The sequence below is a fragment of the Zalophus californianus genome, chromosome 7, assembly GCF_009762305.2.
Source record: "Zalophus californianus isolate mZalCal1 chromosome 7, mZalCal1.pri.v2, whole genome shotgun sequence".
NCBI lineage: Eukaryota > Metazoa > Chordata > Mammalia > Carnivora > Otariidae > Zalophus > Zalophus californianus.
This window is the reverse complement of record NC_045601.1, coordinates 29,320,039-29,341,632: the sequence shown is the minus strand read 5'-3', so window position 1 is coordinate 29,341,632 and position 21,594 is coordinate 29,320,039. Positions and strand designations below refer to the sequence as shown.

Here is a 21,594-nt window from a genome sequence, read left to right as displayed (position 1 = left end):
TCCAAAGCCAAGAAAACCAACTTGCAACCTAAATTCTATGCTAGCAAATAGGATTCAAAAATGAAAGTAAAGGCATTTTACACAACAAAATCTGAGGGGATTAGCATATTAGGAGAAATACTTAACAGAGCTCTTCAAGCAGATGAAAAATGGAAAAATGTAAATTCATTAAGGAAAAAGTAAATTTGGGGGTGAATATAAATTAGTATCAGCTGTACAAAATGGTCACTATAATAGCTGTGAAGTTTAAAATACATGCAGAACTAAAATGCATGATAAGAAACCTATGGGGCAGGAGAGAGAGAGAGATGCAGAAAAAGCACCTGACAAAATTTGGATGGAATTAAACTATTCTAATGTTCTAGCAGTGTTTTGTTAGGGAAGCATATTTTGTTAGGGAATTAACTTGTATTAGACTGTAGTAAGTCAAGAATAAACTTAATGTTCTTGAGGATAACAAAAAACTATAAAAGAATGTATAATTAAGTTAATATAAGAAGAAAAATTTTAAAATAAATAATTCAAAAGAAGGAGAAAAAGGAATATAAGACAGGTGGATCATACACAAAACAGTGTAAAACAAACACAAAACAGTGAGATAATAAATATAAGGACACAGAAAGACTGCAAACAAGAAGGGTTTTTTTTTTTTTTGCTCTTTTGGGGGGGTGCAGCACCTCACATTTACTGAGGGTCTGCTGCCAAGGAGCTCACAGGCTGGGGGCTGAGACCCCCCATGTTCTAGGGTGGGGGAAGAAAAGAGGTGAAGGCAAAAAAGGAAGGAAATGCAGAGACACTGTGTCCCAAGTAAAGGAAGCCTAGGGGGTGGGGTGGGGGAGAAATGGAGTAATGGCAAGCTCTATCTAGACTGGGGACCATGGATCAGGCACAGGTCTGAAGGCTACCCCTTCTCTACCAAGTTGGCAGCACCTGGCAGTGTATTGTGGGTTATGACAGAGAAATGAGGATGGGAAAAATTATATTATGCAAACTCAAACTACAAGTAGACTACGAGGGAAAATTATTAGAGATAAAAAAAGATACCACATAATGATTGTTCTTATACACTGAATGCTTGTGTCCCCATAAGAGTCATATGTTGAAATCCTAACCTCCAATGTGATAGTACTAAAAGGTGAGGACTTTGGGAGGTGATTAAGTCATGAGGGTAGAGACCTTATAGATGGAATCAGTGTCCTTTTAAAAGTGATAAAAAAAAGTGATCCCAAAGAGCTACCCTTCTATGTGAGGTTACAGTAAAGAGACATCAGTCTACAACCAGGAAATGGGTCCTCAACCACACACAAATCTGTGGGTGCCTTGATCTTGGATTTTCCAGGCTCTGGAACTGTACAAATAACTGTTTATTGTTTAAGCCATCCAATCTATGATATTTTGTTACAGCAGCCTGAATGATTAAGACAACTTGGAAGTGTCAATCTGACAGGAAGATATAAGATTCCTAAACATGCACATAGTCAATAACATAACTTCAAAATACATAAAGAGAAAAAAACTAACAGAAATAAAGAGAAAAGAGAGAAACCCAAAATCACAGTGTGAATTTTAATACCTATCTCAACAAATGGATAGAATAAGCAAGCCAAAAAAAAATCAGGAAGATGAGCTGGACACAATACAACTGATCTGACATACAAAGGACACTGTACCCAATGACACCAGAATTCACATTCTTTTTAAGTGCACATGACATATTTAGCAAATTGACCATAAGCTGGTCATAAAGAAAGGCTCAATAAATTCAAAAGACTGAAATCATTCACAATATGTTCTCTGACAACAGTGGCAGATAGAAATCAAAACAGAAAGGTAACTAGAAAATCACCTGTTGGCTGAGACGAAACAATATACTTCTAAAAATGGGTGATCAAAGGAGAAATTAAAATGGAAATTAGAAAATGTTTTTATTGGATGATAATGAAGATATATCAAAAATTTGTGAAATGCAGCTAAAGTAGTATGTAGATGAAAACTTAAAGACTTAAATACATATAAAGACTGAAATCTTATAAAATCTATCTTACAAAACTAAAAACAGCAAATCAAAGAAAGGAGAATGAAGAAACTAATACAAATAAAATAACCAAACAGTACACAAATGTGGAACAGATACAATCAAAGCCAATGGCTGATTCTTTGAAAACTGAAAATCCTGAGACTGACCAAGAAATTGAAAAAAAAAAAAAAAACAAATTCCAGTATCAAGGGACACCCTTTCAGATGCTGTAGACAGACAAAATTTGAAAATTTGGATTAAATGAACAAATTCCTCAGGAAATACAGTCTCTCAAAGCTGACAGAAAAAACAAAATATGAAGAGTGATATTTATTAAAGAAACTAATTCTGATTTAAAATTCTTCCCACAAGGAAACCTTAGCCTATAAGGCTTCATTAGTAAATTCTTCCAAACATTTATGGAAGAAAAAACCAATTTATATAAATGCTTCCAGAGAATTGAAAAAGATGAAACATTTCCCAACTATTTTTCAGATTATCAAAACCTTGATATCAAAAACTCTGGGTATTTCAAGAAAGGAAAAGCACAAACCATTCTCTCTCATGACCCCAGATACAGAAGTTCTATACAAAGTATTAGCAAATCAAATCCAATAACAGATTAAAAAATATATACATATATAGAAAGAGAATACATCATAACCAAGCTGCAGGTCCCTCTAACCCCTGCCAGGAACACAAAGATGGCTTAATATTCAAATAATTAACCACATTAATAGAGAAAATGGTGAAAATTTATACGATCAAATCGAAAGACACAGACAAAGCACCTGGTAAAATTCAGTATCTATTCATGATTTTAAAACACCATTAGCCAATTAGAGTACAAGGTAACTCATAAACTTGATAAAAAGTATTTACAAAAAAGCCCACAGCAAACATTACACTAAGCAGCGAATTAGCGGCGAATTAATGGAAGCTTTTCCCCAAGGTATTTAACACTGTAATGGAAGTCCTAGCTAGTGTATCAAGGCAAGAAAAAGGAATAAGATACAAGGACTGAAAAAGGCACAATGAAACAATCATTATTAACAGGTGATACAATAGCGATAACGTATGTAGAAAATTTAAAACAATCCATGGATGCACTCATAGAAGTAATAAATGTAGCAAAAAAACTGGCTACAATATTAATTTTTAAAAAATCAATTAGATTTCTCTGTGCATATATTTTTATGCATGTATGCACACAAACACACACACCAGCAACAAGCAGAAAACAAAAATTTAAAAAAACAATGCCATTTATGACAGCATTAAGAAACATCAAATACCTAGGAATAAATCTAAGGACAGACTCTCCCAAAACTTAACAATATTACCAAGATAAACTGGAGACATAAATAAATGGAGGTGCATATCAATTTCATGGATGGAAAAAATTAATACTTTGTAAAGATGTCAACTCTATCTAGAGAGTTGTTAAATTGTAAATCTCTTCAGATTCACCCAATCTGGATCAAAACAATGGTGGGGATGGGGGAAGGAAGAGGGAGAATTGAGAAGCTGCTTCTAAAATTCATATGGAAATGCAAAGGTCAAAGAATAGCCCAGGTAATGCTAAAGAAGAAAAAACTGTTGGAGTACCTACACAGTTGAATAGCAAGATCTGTTATAAAGCTATAGTAATTAAGTCATCTTGTGTTGCTACAGTCTAATGTAACAGAATAGAAAATGATCCATTCCCATAGTCATGTTATTTATGATAAAGGTGACACTGCAATACAGATGAAAAAAGATGCTCTCTTCCATAAATGGTACTAGGTCAACTATATGTTCACACGGGAAAAAAATGGGTCTTAAGCACTACCTCTTACCATACACAAGAATCAATTCCAGATGAACTGCAGAGCTAAATGTGAAAAGCAAAACAAAAAACTTCTAGAAAATAATATATACAAAAACATCTTCGGGACTTGGGAAAGATTTCTCATATCACAGAAAGCACTTACCATCAAAGGAAAAAATGGATAAATAGGGCTATATCAGATTTTAAAATTCTGGGTTTTTCAAGAGATACCAGTAAGAGAATAGTAAAACCTAGAGTGGGAAGATGTCTGCAATATATATGTGTGTATGTATTCATATCTGAGAAAAGACTGATGTCTAGCTACATAAAATATTCTCACAAATTATAAAAGGCAGACAATGCCATTTCTTAAAAATACACACAACAGACTTAAACAAATGTATGAATAAAGAAATCCAAGTAGACAACAAACATGAAGATGCTCAATTTCATTAGTTATGAAAGTTTAAAGTAAAACTGAAATATTATTATACACTATTACACTAAGAATGGCTAAAATTTTTAAATACTCACAATATAAATGTTAGATGTGGAGCACTGGAGGCTCTCAAATACTGCTAGTATCAACTGGTAAACCAACTTTGGAAAATGGGAAATATTTATTAAAGTGAAAAATATACATAATCTCTGACATAGTAACTCTCTCCTAAGAAGATGCCCAACAAAATAAAAATATTAGAAAGCAGTGAGGAATACTTTTTCAGTTTTTCTTTAGATGCTAGATTTAAAGGATCACAGCCATGTTTCTAAGTAGCGTTTCCCAACCTGTGTCCTACCAAGTTAGTAGTTCTGAAAGACACAAAACTTCATAAATAAAGAATTCTATGCTTAAAAAAAAAGATGCCCAACAAAAAATGTATATATAAAATGCTTGCCAGAAGACACGACTAGAATATTATAGTTTTATTTGTAAACACCTAAAACTAGAAATAGCTCAAACATCCACCTGTACAATTGGCAAATTATTCACACAATGGATATCTATATAGTGCAAAAGCAGAACTGATAATGAAGAAGCTCAGCTGCATGCAACACAGTCTAAATCTCACAAAAATAATTTTGAGTGAAAGAAGTCAGGCACAAAGAGCACAGTATTTCTGATTCTATTCACATTAAAGTAGAAAAACAGGCAAAAATAAACTGTGTTAGATGTTAAGATAATGTTTACTCCTGAAGAGCAATGAATGGGAAGGGGACTTTCGGGGTTTCTGGTGCTAACAGTGCTGTTTCTTGATTTGGATGACGATTTTACAGGCAGTTCAGTTTGTGAAAATCCACTAAGTAGTCTACTTGTAACATGTACACTTTTCTATGTATATATCATATTTTAACGAAGTTTTTACAAATGTATAAGAGGAACAAAGCATCATCAATTGTACAGCCAATGAACAACTACCATAAATTCTAAAATTGCCTATTTTGGCTCCAATTTTTGGCCAATTAAATGGAGATTGAAAAGGAAAAAAAGAATGTAAGAAGTAGGAAAAAGGCAATAACAAGTAAAGGAACATAAGAGGAGGAAAGAAATGAGTAAAGAGGAGATGGAAAGCAAGAGCGTGGGAAGGAAGGACAGAAGCCGAATTAGGCTGAGGACGTCAGAAGACAATCACGTGGGACAGAGGGATGCAGCCTTAACATCTGAAAAGTTTATTGGCCATTGACCATTTATAGCTTTCAAAAAATATGAGTCTGAATTATTTACGGGTTCTAAACTCAATGGTATAAAGAAGAAATCTGTGCCACAACAGCAACAAAGTTAAGGTCATTCTAGGGTTCAATTAAATTAAGTCAAGAATTAGAGATAACGTAAGTAATATTAACTCACCACAGAGACCCATAGTTACAAATAAATGAATGTTTTAATATACATGAATCCAAGAACAAGGGCCACATACAGTTGACCCTTGAACAAGGCCAGGGTTAGGGGCGCCAACCCCCTGGGCATTTGCAAATCTGTGTTTAACCTCTGACTCCCCCAAAACTTTACTAATAGCCTACTGTTGACCAGAAGCCTTATTGATAATATAAAGAGTAGATTAACACATATTTTACATGTTACATGTATTATATACTATATTCTTACAATACAGCAAGCCAAAGAAAGTGCTATAAGGAAGTCATAAGGAAAAGGAAATACATTTACAGTACTATACTTTTTTATCGAAAAATAATCTGTAACTGGACCTACACAGTTCAAACCCATGTTGTTCAAGGACCAACTGTATTCTATATTGGATTTTCTTAATTATAGTCTTTGGGACTGGATTTTTAGTTTTAAGGACTCAAAGTCCTAGAATCAAGTTATTTCCACCAAGGCACATACTTTTCATTTAATTTGGATAACAAACCTGTTTTAGCCTTCTTTTTCTTTTTTTTTGGTTTGAATTTTGTGTCATCTTGCATGCTGTCTTCTACATTGTCTTCCATTGAGCTTATCTTATTATCTTGTTGAGAATCTGAAGTAACTGTTCTAACTGGAGAGCCCTTCTTTTGTTCACTTTCAACTGCGTCATCGGAGATGGTCAGTGTACTGCAAATACAACCAAAGTACAAGCCGTTACAAATACATTCATCTTTTTTTTTTTTAAAGATTTATTTATTTGACAGAGAGAGAGAGAGACACACACAGTGAGAGAGGGAACACAGCAGTGGGAGCAGGAGAGGGAGAAGCAGGCTTCCCGCAGAGCAGGGAGCCCGATGTGGGGCTCGATCCCAGGGCCCTGGGATCATGACCTGAGCCAAAGGCAGACGCTTAACGACTGAGCCACCCAGGCGCCCCCAAATACATTCTTCTTCTTAATGATGCAGCAAAGTGAACAGTGAACAGAGTCAAGGAAAATCCTAAAATCAAGATTCTTTCCTGCTAGGGGATATATATATATGTATATATATATATTTTTAAAGATTGTTGACAGAGAGAGAGAGTGTACAAGCAGGGGAAGCAGCAGGCAGAGGGAGAGGGAAAGCAGGCTCCCCGCTCAGTAGAGAGCCCCATACGGGGCTCAGTCCCAGGACCCTGGGATCAAAACCTGAGCTGAAGGCAGACGCTTAACCGTCTGAGCCACCCAGGCGCCCCTAGGGAATACATATATTTTATTATGCACTAAAATGGTGAACTGTCAAATTAAGTATCAATGGGTATTATTTTGTATTTGTTAATGAGTTATATACCCATGAGTCAAATTAAACTTCAGCTCTAAACTCCCAGAAAAAGATAAAGTTGTATATTTTATGAGCAATAGATCTGTTTTTCCATAGGGATGATGAAAGCACCCTCATCCCGTTGCCAGGTCAATGATTAATGAACAAATTTCTAAATTACCTTATTTAAAAGCAAAAAAAATGTTCTAAGTTTGTTCTGCTTTCAAGAGGCTTCAGATATTCAACTTTTGATTTCTAGGTAACAGTTAATTACTTGTCTTTTCCAGTGGCTAGCATGCCACTACATTTTCAGGAGGCCATTATTAAAATGAAAATGTGCATCACATGAACTAATAAATGTTAAGGGGTAGCAGCCTACAGTTATACTCATTGTAGAGAGAAACCAGCCTATTAAAGTTTGTAATTTATCAAGTAAAAAATCTGCATCTAAATAATAATAAACTGACTTCCAATATAGTCATATTTTTTAAAAAAGAGGTTGAGAAATAAAAAGAGTAGAAAAATATTTCAAAATAGTCATTCGAGAAAGCCATGCTATTTTATCACATCACCAAATACTATTATTTAAAAAGAACTACCTTTTGCATGCCATGGTCATCTAACCCATGGTTTTATTTAAAATTCAAGAACTAACATTTAATAGAGAGTATGTCTGACCAGCTCATAACAGATATGGTAGCTGTAAGAAAGACTGACGGTAAACTGTGGCAAGTAGCCTCTAATATGGCCCTCAATGATCCCTGCCTCCTGCTATTAGTATCTTTGTCTAGCCCCTTCCCTTGATTGTGGGCTGGACCTAGTGACCCACTTCTAATAGACAAAATATGACCAAAAGTAATGGATGCCACTTCCAAACCAAGATTAGGTTCCATAAAGACTATGACTTTCTCTCTCTCTCTCTCTCTTTCTCTGTCTCAGAGCCCTTGCACTGGGGAAGCAAGTGGCCATGTTGTGAGTAGCCCACATGGAGAGGTCCATGTGGCAAGCAACTGATGTCTCTGGCCAAAAGTCAGTCAGGACCTGAGACCTGCCAAGAACCACATGAGTGAGCTTAGAAGTGGATATTCCAAGGCTTCCAACAGCTCTGTCACTTGCAAATCCTTCTCCAGCCAAGCCTTAAGATGATTACATCCCCAGCTGACATCCTGACTGTAGCCCAAGAGAGATCCTGAGTCAGTGGTACCCACTTAAGCCATGCTCAGATTCTTGATCCATGGAAACTGAGAGACAATAAATGTTTGTTCTGCTAAGTTCTAGAGTAACTTTTTTTGTGCAGCAACATAGTAATACATAGAGTAACATGTTCGAGTAGCAACTCTTTTTGCCCTCCTTTTGTTACCACTGGTGTCTAGCTTTTGGTAAGAGGTGAATTATTTTTAGATGAGGATAGTAAGGGAACCTGTCCCTGACGCCAGGAAATAATCAAACATAGAATGTTCCCACCTCAAGTTGTTTATGTAGATGTGGACTGCAGAAAAAAAAGTTAATTAGTTAAAAGATATTTTTTATCTTGTTTTCCCCAAAGACATATAAATTTAAATATGATCACAGAAGCACTCACATTGCATATGCAAACATATATGTATAGGTATCATATATAAAAAAAGACTAGCATGCTAAATTGCTTATAATGATTACCTTTAGATGGTTAGGTTATTTTTATCTTCTTTGTGTCTTTATTGTATGTTCTACAATAAGCAAATATTATTTGTATAACAAAGAAAAACACTATATTCATATATCCAAATAGGCATTTGTAACTCAAAAAAGGGAAATTGGGTTTCTATTATTAGCAGATGTAAGTAAGTATTTAAGGTAGACACTTTAGAACAAGACTGCTGAGGTCTTGGCTCAGCTTCTTACTGGTTCTGTGACTTAAACCCTTCAAGTTTTCTTATCTGCAAAATTACTATTCCTCACAAGGTTGTTACAAGGAATTAAGTGAGTTAATTCTTATAAAGCATTTAGCACATACTAAGGTGCTATGGAAAGGGTAACTGTTATTATTGTACTGGCAATGTATCCACATGAAAGATTAAAAATTTTCTTAGTGTAACTACAGATATCACTCAAAAGCTGAGAATACTAGTGTTTTTTAAAGAGGACATTTTATATTTGTCACTGCAAAGTACCTTGTTTCAGCTTTAGACGAGATTGGAACTTTCTTTTTTTTCTTTATTTTTTTCTCACTGTTCAATTTGCCATCATGCAATGAAGTATCTGAGGGAAAGTAAGTCAACTGTTCTTTGAGTTTCTTTCTTATTTTCTTCTTAATCTCCTTCGCCATTTCTTCAGCTACTTGGAGTTGGTATGCTTGCATCAGTTCTTCTTCCTCATCTAAATTATTATTTTCTCTTTCTTCATCTGCCTTCTTGCTCTTCTGATAAGCAACACCTGGCTGTGACCTGGTTTGTGCTTTCTGGTGTGTGGAATCCACCTTCCTCACAGGAGCTTCCAGTTCCATTCCTTGTGCAGTCATCTGGAGTACTGTTTTCATAACCTTTTTACTTGCCTTTCCTTGCTTGTCTTCCTCTACACTAACATCATCTGGATTTTCAGGTGTTGACTGGGGATTCCTTAGTTTGCTTTTAGTGACTGGGTTATTAGTGTTCATAGCACTTACATCATCACTTTTAGTTTCTTTACTTTTCGGAAGATTGCTTCTAACAGTGTCAAGCTAGGAAAAGAACACACGGTAACAAAGTTTCAGTCAAGCACAGTTCAATGATACAAAGATAAAGCACAATAATGACTGTGCTTATCCCAATGTAACATTGGGAAAATTACTTCATCTTTTACTTGAACACACTGATACCATTCTAGACCATCTCATTAGCACTATCATAATTTATTCTCTTGGCATTAGATTCGTAATTTCTGAGAGTAACTTCAGATTAAATGAGATAATTAACATGGGGAAAATACTTAATGACTTTTCAAAGTGAATAAATTGCTCATATCTCCAATGTTACTTCTTCTCTTTGGCAGAATGATCCATACTTAAATTACAAGATATTTGAGAAATTGCTAAAGGAGCCACAGAGTTAAAGCATTTTAGGTTTCCCAACAGAAAACACACACAGGTCATTTATCTTACTTCATAATTACATTCTAAAATCAAAAGTCTGTAGTATAGAATAACCCTACAATTAATCCAAATACATTACTGAAAATGCTGCCAAATATTCAGTATTATCAAATTAAGTCAAATGACAGACTAAACACACCTGTGTATCTTTCTCTAATCAAAATTATTTTATTTTTTAAGATTTTATTTATTTGAGAGAGAATGAGAGAGAGCACGAGAGGGAAGAGGGTCAGAGGGAGAAGCAGACTCCCTGCTGAGCAGAGAGCCCAATGTGGGACTTGATCCCAGGACTCCAGGATCATGACTTGAGCCGAAGGCAGTCGCTTAATCAACTGAGCCACCCAGGCGCCCTAATCAAAATTATTTTAAATGGGATATTTTTAATAAAAAAGGCTAGAAATCAAAAAGGAATGCTACTAGTAATAGAATAAATATTCTGAGAAATTTCCCAAGGATAAAAAATAGGCAGGATTAGATCTATTAAGAAATTAGCAGATAAAACCACGGCCCATAGGAAAAGAACCAGAGAAGGATGATTCTGAAGAAGCCATAAGTCCAGAGTCAAGTAACACAAGGAGAAGGAGGGGATAAAACTGAGGATGACCAATTGAGCTGGGAGGGACAGCTCTGTCCCCCACCTCCATTTGTGTTAGATGGTGACTTTCATTCAAAGGATAAAGCCGCTGAATATAAAGAAATATGGCAGCATGCTTCAGGTAGGTACAACCCTCACCAAAGACAGTAGATTATGTTGAAAACAACCAACAGGCAGGAGAAGAGAGATTCTCATATAGAAAGATGACTGACTAGACATTTAAAAACGAATAAAAACTGAAGGAAAGTAGCAAAATGAAAGAAAAGCCATCAAATCCAATAAAACAGAAAAATTAACGAGGGAAAGTGAATTAAAAGCATAAAATTAGAACTTAAAGTGTAATTAATATCAAAGAAATTCAAAAGCATATTGGATTTAAAAAACATAATTGCAGATATTAAAATTAAAATTTTGAGTAAGAGCTTAAAAGATGTGTTGAGAAACACAAGGGACAAACCAAAGTGCTAAAAGATGGAAGCCAGTATCAAAACGAAGAATTCTTTCAGAAATGGATGAGCTTACCAATGAAGAATAAAGTTCAATGTTTTTAAACAGATTTATTTCAGAGACAGAAAAAAAGAGAGAGACAGCACAAGTGTGTGTGAGAGTGGGGGGAAAGGCAGAGGGAGAGAATCTCAAGCAGATTCCCCACTGAACACAGAGCCTGAGGCAGGGCTCGATCCCATGACCCACTAGATCATGACCTGAGCCGAAATCACTTAAAAATGATTGAACTACCCAGGCACTCCTGAAGTTCAATTTTTTTAAAACCCTCATGTTTAAAAGTAGTTAGAAAATGTCCAATATATGATGGAGAAATGTTGAAAGGATTAGTATCCCAATATGTACCCAGTATGTTATCTCTAAGACTCTTTTGCTTACCTACAATATATTTCCAAATTCTATCTATTCTTCAATGATAAATTATGGAGCGATACCCTCTAAAACATCTTCCTGAATCAAGTCTAATAAAAATAATTTCTCTTAAAAATAAGTTTATTTTCACATGTTTTGTTTCTAGAAGCAATACATGTTTAACTTAAAACAATAAGAAAGCAAAAAATTAAAAATACAAAGAACCAGAAAACAATTAAAGAGAAAAAGAAGACCCAAAGCTCAACTCTGGGTGCTTCACACAAGGAAAATCACCACTAATCTTTTCAGAAACTTATGTTTGTCTTCTTGCTATCAATATAGTCATACCTAATAACTTCGAATTTTCATTATGTTAAAATGAAGCACATACAATTCTTTCTTTTTATTTTCTCAGGGAGTACGAGAAATGTAGTGGGAATATATACAAATTTCGAGGACACTCCTGAAGGAAATAACTGGAAAAAGATAACCAAGAATTAGAAATGGAAGGAAGAATTATGGTTTAGAAGAAAAGATTTCAAAAATGGAACCATGGGACAGTTAATCAGAGGACATTCACAGTTTTTTATTTACTTTCTTTCACTGATCTGTCAACCTTTGTACTAATATCATTTAATTTTATACTATGACTTTATATTTGTTTTTCATGTTTCTGCTTTATTCAATTAACTTTTTTTTAAAAAGATTTTATTTATTTGAGAGAGAGAGAAGTGTGACAGAGATAGGGAGAGAGAGCATAAGCCGGGAGGAGAGGGAGAAGCAGGCTCCCGCTGAGCAGGGAGCCCGACGTGGGGCTCAATCCCAGGACCCCAGGATCATGACCTGAGCCGGAAGGCAGAAGCTTAATGACTGAGCCACCCAGGTGCCCCTTCAATTAATTTTTAAAAACCACAACAATAAATACAATTCCCAGGGTATCTTTTGTAGTATTCCATACATTCCACAGTACTGTATTGTTTTTATTACTTTTTAAAATATCCTGCTTTTTTTGTTCTAATTTCCTTTCTCTCACTAACAACTGTATGGGATGATTTTTAAATCTCCAAACGGTTTATAAATTTTATATTTGTTATTTGTAGTTTTGTGGTACTATAGTTAAAAAACGTCTATTTTATGGACTTTAATATTTCAAGGATTAGGTTATGGCTGAATTTTGAAGTGCTCCAAATACATTTGTTCATGTTCTATTACATCTTTGCTCATCCTTGTATCTTTTTTTTTTTTTTTAAAGCAGGAAAAAATCAAACAGAAGTTTAATAACGTGTATCCATGGGAGAGACCCTGGAAAACAGGGTAAGTCCCCGGTGGCCACAGCCACCACCTTCTCCTATCCTTTTATCTTTACCCTTCTGTGTGTCAGGCTTTTTGCTTCAGTTTGTTTTTTAAATCAGCTTTACTGAGATACAACTTACATACAATAAAATTCACCAATTTTAAGTACAGAATTAAATGAATTTTGGTAAATGTATACAGACATATGACTACTACCATAATCACAATGTTAAACATTTCCATCACCCCAGATGTTCTTGTACAAAGTCAGCCTCTAGTCCTCCACACCCTAGCCCCACTCAAGCACTCATCTGCTTTCTATCAAGATAGTTTGGTCTTGTCTAGAATTTCACGTACATGGAATCATACAGTATAGAGCCTTTTGTGACCAGTTTCCTTCACTCAGCACAGAGCTTTGGAATTCATCCGTGTTGTTCCATCTGTAGTTTATTCCTTTTTATTGCTGAGCAGTATTCCATTGCATGGATACATACCACATTCTGTTTCTCCATACACTAATTAATGAACATTTATTTCTAGTTTTGTACCATTACATTTTCATTTCTCTTGCATAAACACCCAAGAATTACTGAGCTGTATGATAAGTAGATGTTTAACTTCTTAAATATCTGCCAAACTTCCCAAAGTGGCTGTACCATTTTGTATTCCCAAATGTTTAAGAGTTCCACTTACATAACATCCTTGCCAGCATTTGGCATTGTCATTTCATTTTTTAGCTGTCCCAATATGTGTGTAATGGCATTTCATTATTGTTTTAAATTGCATTTCCCTAATTAGTAACGACACTGAAAATCTTTACACGTACTTACATGCTATCTGCATCTCTTCTTTGGTTAAGTGTTAAAATCTTTTGCCCATTTTCACTGGGTTATTTTCAAATCATTGAGTTCTGAGAGCATTCTTAAAATGTTCTACATACACTTTCTCAGTGTGTTGAAAATATCTTCTCCAAATCTGTAGCCTATCTTTCCATTTTCTTAGCAATATTTTGAATTTTCACAAAGCCCAATTTATCTTTTTTCTTTTATGATTCATGTTTTTGTATCCTGAGAAATCTATTCATAACCCAAGGTTACAAAGGTTTTATCCTGTTTTTTCTATAAGTCATAATTTTAGCTCTTATGCTTAGATCTTTGATCCATTTCTATTTAATTTCTGAACATGATATGGTCATAGTTTATAATACTGCATATGGATATCTGTTCCCGCATCATTTGTTGAAAAGATTATCCTTTTTCTCACTCCTTGGCAAATTCTGGCACACCCTGGCAACTTTGTCACACCTTGGCAATTTTTGTCAAGAATCAACTAACTATATACATTTGGGTCTACTTCTAGGTTCTGTACTACCCCCACTGACTTATATGTCTATCTTTACGACAATAATGGGCTGTCTTGGTTACTATAACTTTACAGTGAGCTTTGAATCCAATAGTAAAATTCTTTCAACTTTGTTCTTCCTTTTCAAAACTGTTTTAGCTATTCTAGGTTCACTGCTTAAATTTCCAAGTAAATTTTATAATTAGATTTTCAATTCTTAAAAAAAAATACTGGCATTTTGATAAAATTGAATTGAATCAATAGATCAATTTTCAGAGAATGGATAATGTTCTGTCAATAATTATTTGACAAGAATGATTCTCCAATCCATGAACACAAATATCTATTATTTGATCTTTATTTTCAGCAGTTTGGGGTTTTCAGTATACAATAAGCCTTGTACAGTTTTTGATAAATGTATTCTCAATTGCTCTATACTTTTGTTGCTACTATAAATGGTATTTTTTATATTTTAACTTCAAATTATTTCCTACTGGTATAGAAACAAATTGGTTTTTATACTTTGACCTTATATTCTGCTAAACTCACTTAATAGTTCTAGTAGCACTTTTTGTAGATTTTTCTGTGAATAGAGACACTTTTTTTTAAAAAAAGATTTTATTTATTTATTTAGGAGAGAGAGAGAGTGTGAGCAAGGGAGAGAGCACAAGCCAGGGGGAGAGACAGAGAGAGAAGCAGACTCCCCGCTGAGCAGGACCCTGGGATCATGATATGAGCTGAAGGCAGGTGCTGAACCAAGTGAGCAACCCAGTCGCCCCTGTGAATAGACACTTTTACTTCTTCCTTTTCAATCTTTATATATACCACCTTTTAAAAATTGCATTATTGCATTGGTCAGGGTCACTCGTACAATCATGAATACTCACTGCGACACATGCTAAACTTAGGCTAAAAGTATTCAGTAAGTACAGTATAACATATACTTAGTATAACATAAGTATGATATTAGCTGTAGGTTTTTGTAGATGCTCCTTATCAAGTTAAGGAAATTCTCTATTCCTTTTGTTTAAAGAGTTATCAGAATGGATGATGAATTTTATCAAGTCCCCTTTTATGGCACTTATTGAAACAATCATGTTTTTTTTAAAATTTCATCTTTTAAAGTGGTGAATTATATAGACTGATTTTTCTAATGTTGAATTAATGATGTATTTCTGTGATAAACTTCACCTGGTCATGGGGTATTATCCTTTCTATATAATTTAAGATTGATTTTCTAACACTTTATGGTAGATGTCTGTTCTATGTTCAAAGGGGTATCGGTACAGGTTTCTTAATATCTTTGTCTGAATCTAGTATCAGGGTAATTAATGACTGCACCCACCCCCCACCTGCAAAGAACAGAGAAATAGTTCCTCTTTTTGTACAGAATCATAATTATTTCTTCCTCAAATGTTTAGTAAAATTTACCAATGCAGACACCTTAGAAAAATAGATGGTTTTCTTTGTGGGCAGGTTTTTAACTATAGATTCCATTTTTTAAAGAAGGTATTCAATATTCAAGTTCTCTCTCTCTCTGAGTCAGCTTTGGTAGTCTGTGACCTCCAAGTAATTTATACATTTCGTCTAAGCTGCTACATTTATTGTCATAAAGTTATTTAAAATACTCCCTTATCCTTTTCAGGTCTGTAAAATCTACAGTGAATCCCCTCTTATATTCCTAATATTGATAATTTGTGTCCTTTCTTTTTTCCTAATCAGTCTGGTTAGAGGTTGTGCAGAAAAGGGTTAACTCTGCAGGCCTTGGGATTTTTAAGGACCAGACCTTAGACGCTCCAGGGAACTGAGTTCTGAGCTTTTAGAAAGTTGTGCTTCATAAAGGTGAACAAATACATGAATCAACTGAAGGATATTATTAATAGCTAAAGAATCTAAAATATTTTCCACCCTTTAAAATTAATATACAAAACAAAAAATTTTGGATACTGTTATTCATGAAAAAAGATACCACCTCTATAAAATAACAAGTATAAAGATAAAATGAGATAAAAGAAAATCAAGGAGTAAAATCAAGATATAGGATAGACAATGATAATGAACAAAGCATGATTCAAATTTCCCCCTTCAAAAGGCAAAACTTCAGCTGTGACTTCAAAATTAATAACAGTAACAGTTTAAGTGTTTACTCTCTACTGACCAATTCATATTTATTTGTTCCAGTTTCTACTGCTGAATATCAAACCCCTCCAGACCTAGTGGTGTAAAATGATAAACAGTTCATTAGGCTTTGAACCCAATATGTTCTCCTTACTTACCAAGTCCCTCTTATCTTTAATTCCTGATGTTTGATTCCATGAATATTCACTGCAAACATCACCTGCCATTATTATGGACTTTCCATCCACCACTGTGTCTGGCAAAACTCCAGGCACCATTCTTTTTTTTTTTCTTTAAATTTTATTGTTACGTTAATCACCATACATTACATCATTAGTTTTTTCCAGGCACCATTCTAAGTGATCTTCATTTCCATAACTATAACCTGGCTGTTGAATACCGCTGGAAAAACCCAAACCACTCCACAAATCAGTATTATTATAAAAATACGGTCTACAAACTCAGCTGAGACCCCAAAGCTATCATATCGGAAGTTGGAACCTTCCGCTACCACGTCTACAAATTCCCATGCACCCAAAATGCTATTTTTCTTTCCTTATTAGAAAGAGGTGGGTCTTCTCTACTGGTTCTAGAAAACTCCCCTTTCCCCATATTATTGATCTCTCCAACTTCCTAGCAGCACTTAACTACCTGAACTCAATCAACATCATCTTTACAATATACTCTTTTCCACAGCCAAACTTCCCCAAAGAGTTGTCTAAAACTTGCTGTACTACTTCCCCTTTCTCTCAGCACTGTATTAGAAAGTCTTGCTTGCTCTCTCTGTTCTACCACTAATATATTTCTAAATACTTATTTGGAAAGTGGAAATATCATTTCTGTGTTGCAATCTGAATCTCCTTTAAAGTGTTTCTATATTCTATTAGTCAATGTTATTTTCTTTTGTAATCAATTTTATTTTTCATACCTTTTGCTCACTTAGCAATGTAGGATCTTAATAGTTATGGCATTTGTTTATACTATTTCTTTACATGTTAACAATAGGAATGGAATATTCTCATAAGGTTTTTCTGAAGAGTTAACAGGATAGTTACTAAAAAGCACTAAGAAAATCTTTCTGATTCCACAGTATATGTGTTCAATAAATGTTAGCAATTATTATGTTATGATTATTAGCTATACGTAAGAGTATGAAGTCTGTGGCTATAGAGGTATTTTTCTCAGTGAATTGGCTGACTTTTACCTTTTATCAAATTTATTTAATTCAACAAATATTTACTGTCTTCTGTGTGCAGGCAGAGAATATTCTCTTTACTTGGGATGTCTTTTACCCCTTACAAGATCAGAATATCTTTCCACACTGGAAGATTACACCAGCCATTTCTTTTTTCCTATTTTTAGTGTTTATTAATTTAGATTTTTACATTTAACTTTTTCAAATGTCTGAAATATAATTTAATGTGTGAGATAAAATGAGGCTCTAACTGACCTTTTCCCTCAGAAGCTAAACCAACTACAATTAGCCCTGGAGCAACACCGGTTTGAACTATGTGGGTCCACTTATATGTGGATTTTTTGCAACAAATACCAAACAGTACTATAAATGTATTTTCCTTATGATTTTCTTAATAACATTTTCTCTGGCTTTATTGTAAGAATACAGTATATGTAATACATGTAACATACAAAATATGTGTCAAATGACTCTTTATGTTACCAGTATACAGTTAACAGGAGACTATGAGTAGTTAAATGTTTGGGGGGATAAAAAATCATACGTGATTTCTGAACTGTGCCCCAACCCTTACACTGCTCAAGAGTCAACTATGTATCAGTACTAGTTCCTATAACTTCTTGAAACATCTGGAAAAGTTATACTTCCCTCATTTTTTTTTCAAATTTTTTAATCTTTCTTTTTTATTCTTCTGCATTAACTTTAGTCTAATTTTGTCAACCAGAAAAAGTAGTTCACTGGAGACTGCTACTATTGGGTTAAGCTTAAAAGAACTAGCATACACAAAGTGCAAGCTTTCTGAAATATCTACTAATAAAAATCACAGGTTTTTAACATAAAAATCTGTATTTTTAGAAAATTTATTTTTAAGATCTTGCAGAGCTTTTATAGTTTCTGTATATGAAATGTTCATTAATTTTTTTTTTTTAAAGATTTGATTTATTTATTTGGCAGAGAGAGACACAGCGAAAGAGGGAACACAAGTAAGGGGAGGGTCAGAGGGAGAAGCAGGCTTCCCACTGAGCAGGGAGCCCGATGCGGGGCTCGATCCCAGGACCCTGGGACTATGAGCTGAGCTGAAGGCAGATGCTTAACAACTGAGCCACCCAGGCGCCCCTTAATTTTTCTGTTCTGCAGTATTTTCTGATGTTTTTCTAGGCTGTAATAGATGATTTTTGTATACCTAACCTTTTTCACTTTCAATTGCTTCACACAGATAATAGTAACATTACTATTCGGAATATTGAGAATAAGTATTTATCCTTCTCACTAAGAGTCATACATTTGCTCACACCACACACTGGTAGATCAGGGAAGCCATACTGCTCAGCCTTCATGAATACCAGCTCTGGAGTCCTAAGGATCTGGATTCAACACCTATTAGTTATAAGATCCTGGGTAAGTTCCTTACCCTCTCTGTTCTCCAATCAGTACTCAAGTGATAGGATTCCTGTGAGATTAGGTGAGGTATAATGCATGCAGAGCACTTAGCATAGGCCCTGGCATGTAGTAGAGATAAATATTAGGTGAAGAAAAACTATGGTAACATTATTTATGTTTCTTGTATAATTATATTTACTAAAACTTCAAGAAAATTAATTATGTGTAAAAAGAGGTTTTTCCTTATGGATCCTGATTTTAAAGGAAGTACTTGTTGGTGAGGTGTCTATAGTTCATCCAGGGACTACCCTCCCTTCTCAAAAGGGGCCCTGGAAACTCCTGAAATCATACATAATAAGTCATGTGTATGTACCTCAGAGGATACATAATTATCACTTACATGAACACCAAATTATTTTTTCAAAAATCACTAATATCCTGTTTCCAAGTTAAGTATTATGGCTCTTCCCCTTATTTTTATATGATCACATGGTTTTTATTCAACTTCTTTGTACTGATTTACTGATGTTGACTGAGAGCCAATTTATAAGATATTCTTTTTTAAAAATTATTTATTTATTTGAGAGAGTGTGCATGTGTGTTGGGGGGAGGCAGGGAGAGCGAGAATCTTAAGGGCTCCATGCCTGACATAGGGCTTGATGTTGGGCTCGATCTCATGACCCTGAGATCATGACCTGAGCCAAAACCAAAAGTTGGACACTCAACCGACCGAGCCATCCAGGCGCCCCTATGCTATTCTTGAGTTCTCAGGGAAAAAACCTATTTGGCTGAGACAAAGTATTCTTTCAACATATGGTTAAATTCAATTTGTTCATGTTTTATTTAAGCTTTTCGTTCTTTCAATACATTCATAATTGAGAAAATTCTGTTTCTTTTTAGATTTGTCTATATTTTTGCAAACTTTTAATTTTTTTTAAAGATTTTATTTATTTATTTGAGAGAGAGAATGAGATACAGAGAGAGCATGAGAGGAAAGAAGGTCAGAGGGAGAAGGACACTCCCTGCCGAGCAGGGAGCCCGATGCGGGACTTGATCCCGGGACTCCAGGATCATAACCTGAGCCGAAGGCAGTCGCTTAACCAACTGAGCCACCCAGGCACCCCAAACTTTTAAACTTCAGGTCATTTTGTTTGATCTGTCAATGTTGCAAGCCAAACACCTGACATTTTAAAAATTTAGAGTCTGCTTTTTAAAATAGGAAGCCTGAACTATTTACATTTATTTTCATGATTAAGAGTTTATTTATTTTTTTAAAGATTTATTTGAGATAGAGCGTGCATGCACAGGGTGAGGGGCAGAAGGAGAGAGAGGATCTCAAGCACACTCTCTGCTGAGTGCAGAGACCAATCCAGGGCTCCATCTCACCACCGTGAGATCATGACCTGAGCTGAAAACAAGAGTCGCGCACTTAACCAACTGAGCCACTCAGGCGCCCCTAAGAATTTATTCTTAAATTCCTTCATTACTTTTGTTCCTTTTAAAAAAATCTATTATTTGTTTTTTCTTGAGCTCTGATGACTTTGAAAGTATTATAATCAATTTTACATATTACTGGTTTCACTTATTTTAAACTCCAAGATGAAGTAACTTCTGACTATACTTCAGGTAAAAGTAATATTTATACAACTCTTTTTCTTTGCAAGCTAGGAAAGCTTTGCCCAATGTTTGAAAATAATGTCTCTGTTATCTCACATTATTATACATACATTACCTAATATAAATCTTCAGTAATTATTTTTGGCATAAATAATAAAGAAAGTTCTATATATTTAGCTGGTCTCAAAAGACTCATGCAGATATATTTTCAGATCATAAATTCTTTGTTCTTAAATTTTTAATTTTGATTCATGTTTCTGGAAATGGTACTACACATTCAAATAATACACCTTCAGCAGTTTTCTTGTTTTCAGGGAGGGAACATTTGTAATAATTCTCTGTTAATTTGCATGTTCACTACTGACCTCACAAACAATTGACACTTAGGTGATTTCTTGTGATAGAATTTTTCCCTCAATACTGTGTAGATATCGTTTTTTGTCTTCTGGATTTAGTGTTTTCTGAGAGAAGTCTGAAATGCACTAGACGTTTGTTTTTCTGTTGAGATACTTGCAAAATTAATTTTTCCCCTGAAATTAAAAAGTTCTAAATATAGTTACAGGTCATAAATTTTACCTGGAATGCAAGATGGACTCATCTCTTCCTAGATTTTTCTGTTAATCTCAGGAAGGTTTTTCTCCATCATGCTCTTTCTACTGTTTCTGCTCCATTAGTACTAGTAATGGGAACACTTACTTACAGGTCAAGTATTTCTGTATGTCCTCATTACTTATTTCATTTTCGTTTTAGCCATTTCTTCTCATGGAAGAATGCCTCAAATTTATCTTCCTTATCACTAATTAGATTTTTCCATGGTACCAATTCTACTATTTTTGGCCTAAGATGCAGTTTTTAAAAAGCAAATAAAGGCAGAACATGGAGAGACTGGTTTTAAATCCCCCTCACTCTACTGCTGGCTATATGGCTCTGGCAAACCATTTAACATCTTTGTTAAGTGGTTTTTCTGTTCTGATGTTTATAAAACCTCTCATGCAAAATAAGAGCCCCAATACCTATGTTTCATGATTAACATGAGAATCAGAAATAGCATTTGCAAAATTCTTATCACAGTGACTAACAGATTGTCGAAAAATAAGGTGAA

The 21,594-nt window shown here is 34.6% G+C and overlaps 1 protein-coding gene across 19 annotated transcripts in view; it reads right to left on the bottom strand.

The window, feature by feature from the left end:
• AHI1 (Abelson helper integration site 1) overlaps positions 1-21,594 on the bottom strand; it is a 229,367-nt gene that overhangs the window by 197,800 nt on the left and 9,973 nt on the right. For all 19 annotated transcript variants that reach the window (XR_003521334.2, XR_003521333.2, XR_003521335.2 and 16 more), the window contains 2 exons: positions 9,143-9,687; positions 6,197-6,378 (listed from right to left, as the gene is read on the bottom strand). Coding sequence is in view for 14 of the 19 variants with exons in the window: in XM_027601494.2 (XP_027457295.1) it covers positions 6,197-6,378; positions 9,143-9,687 (727 nt within the window). In the remaining 5 variants the exon portion in view is untranslated. The remainder of the gene's footprint in view (positions 1-6,196; positions 6,379-9,142; positions 9,688-21,594) is intronic.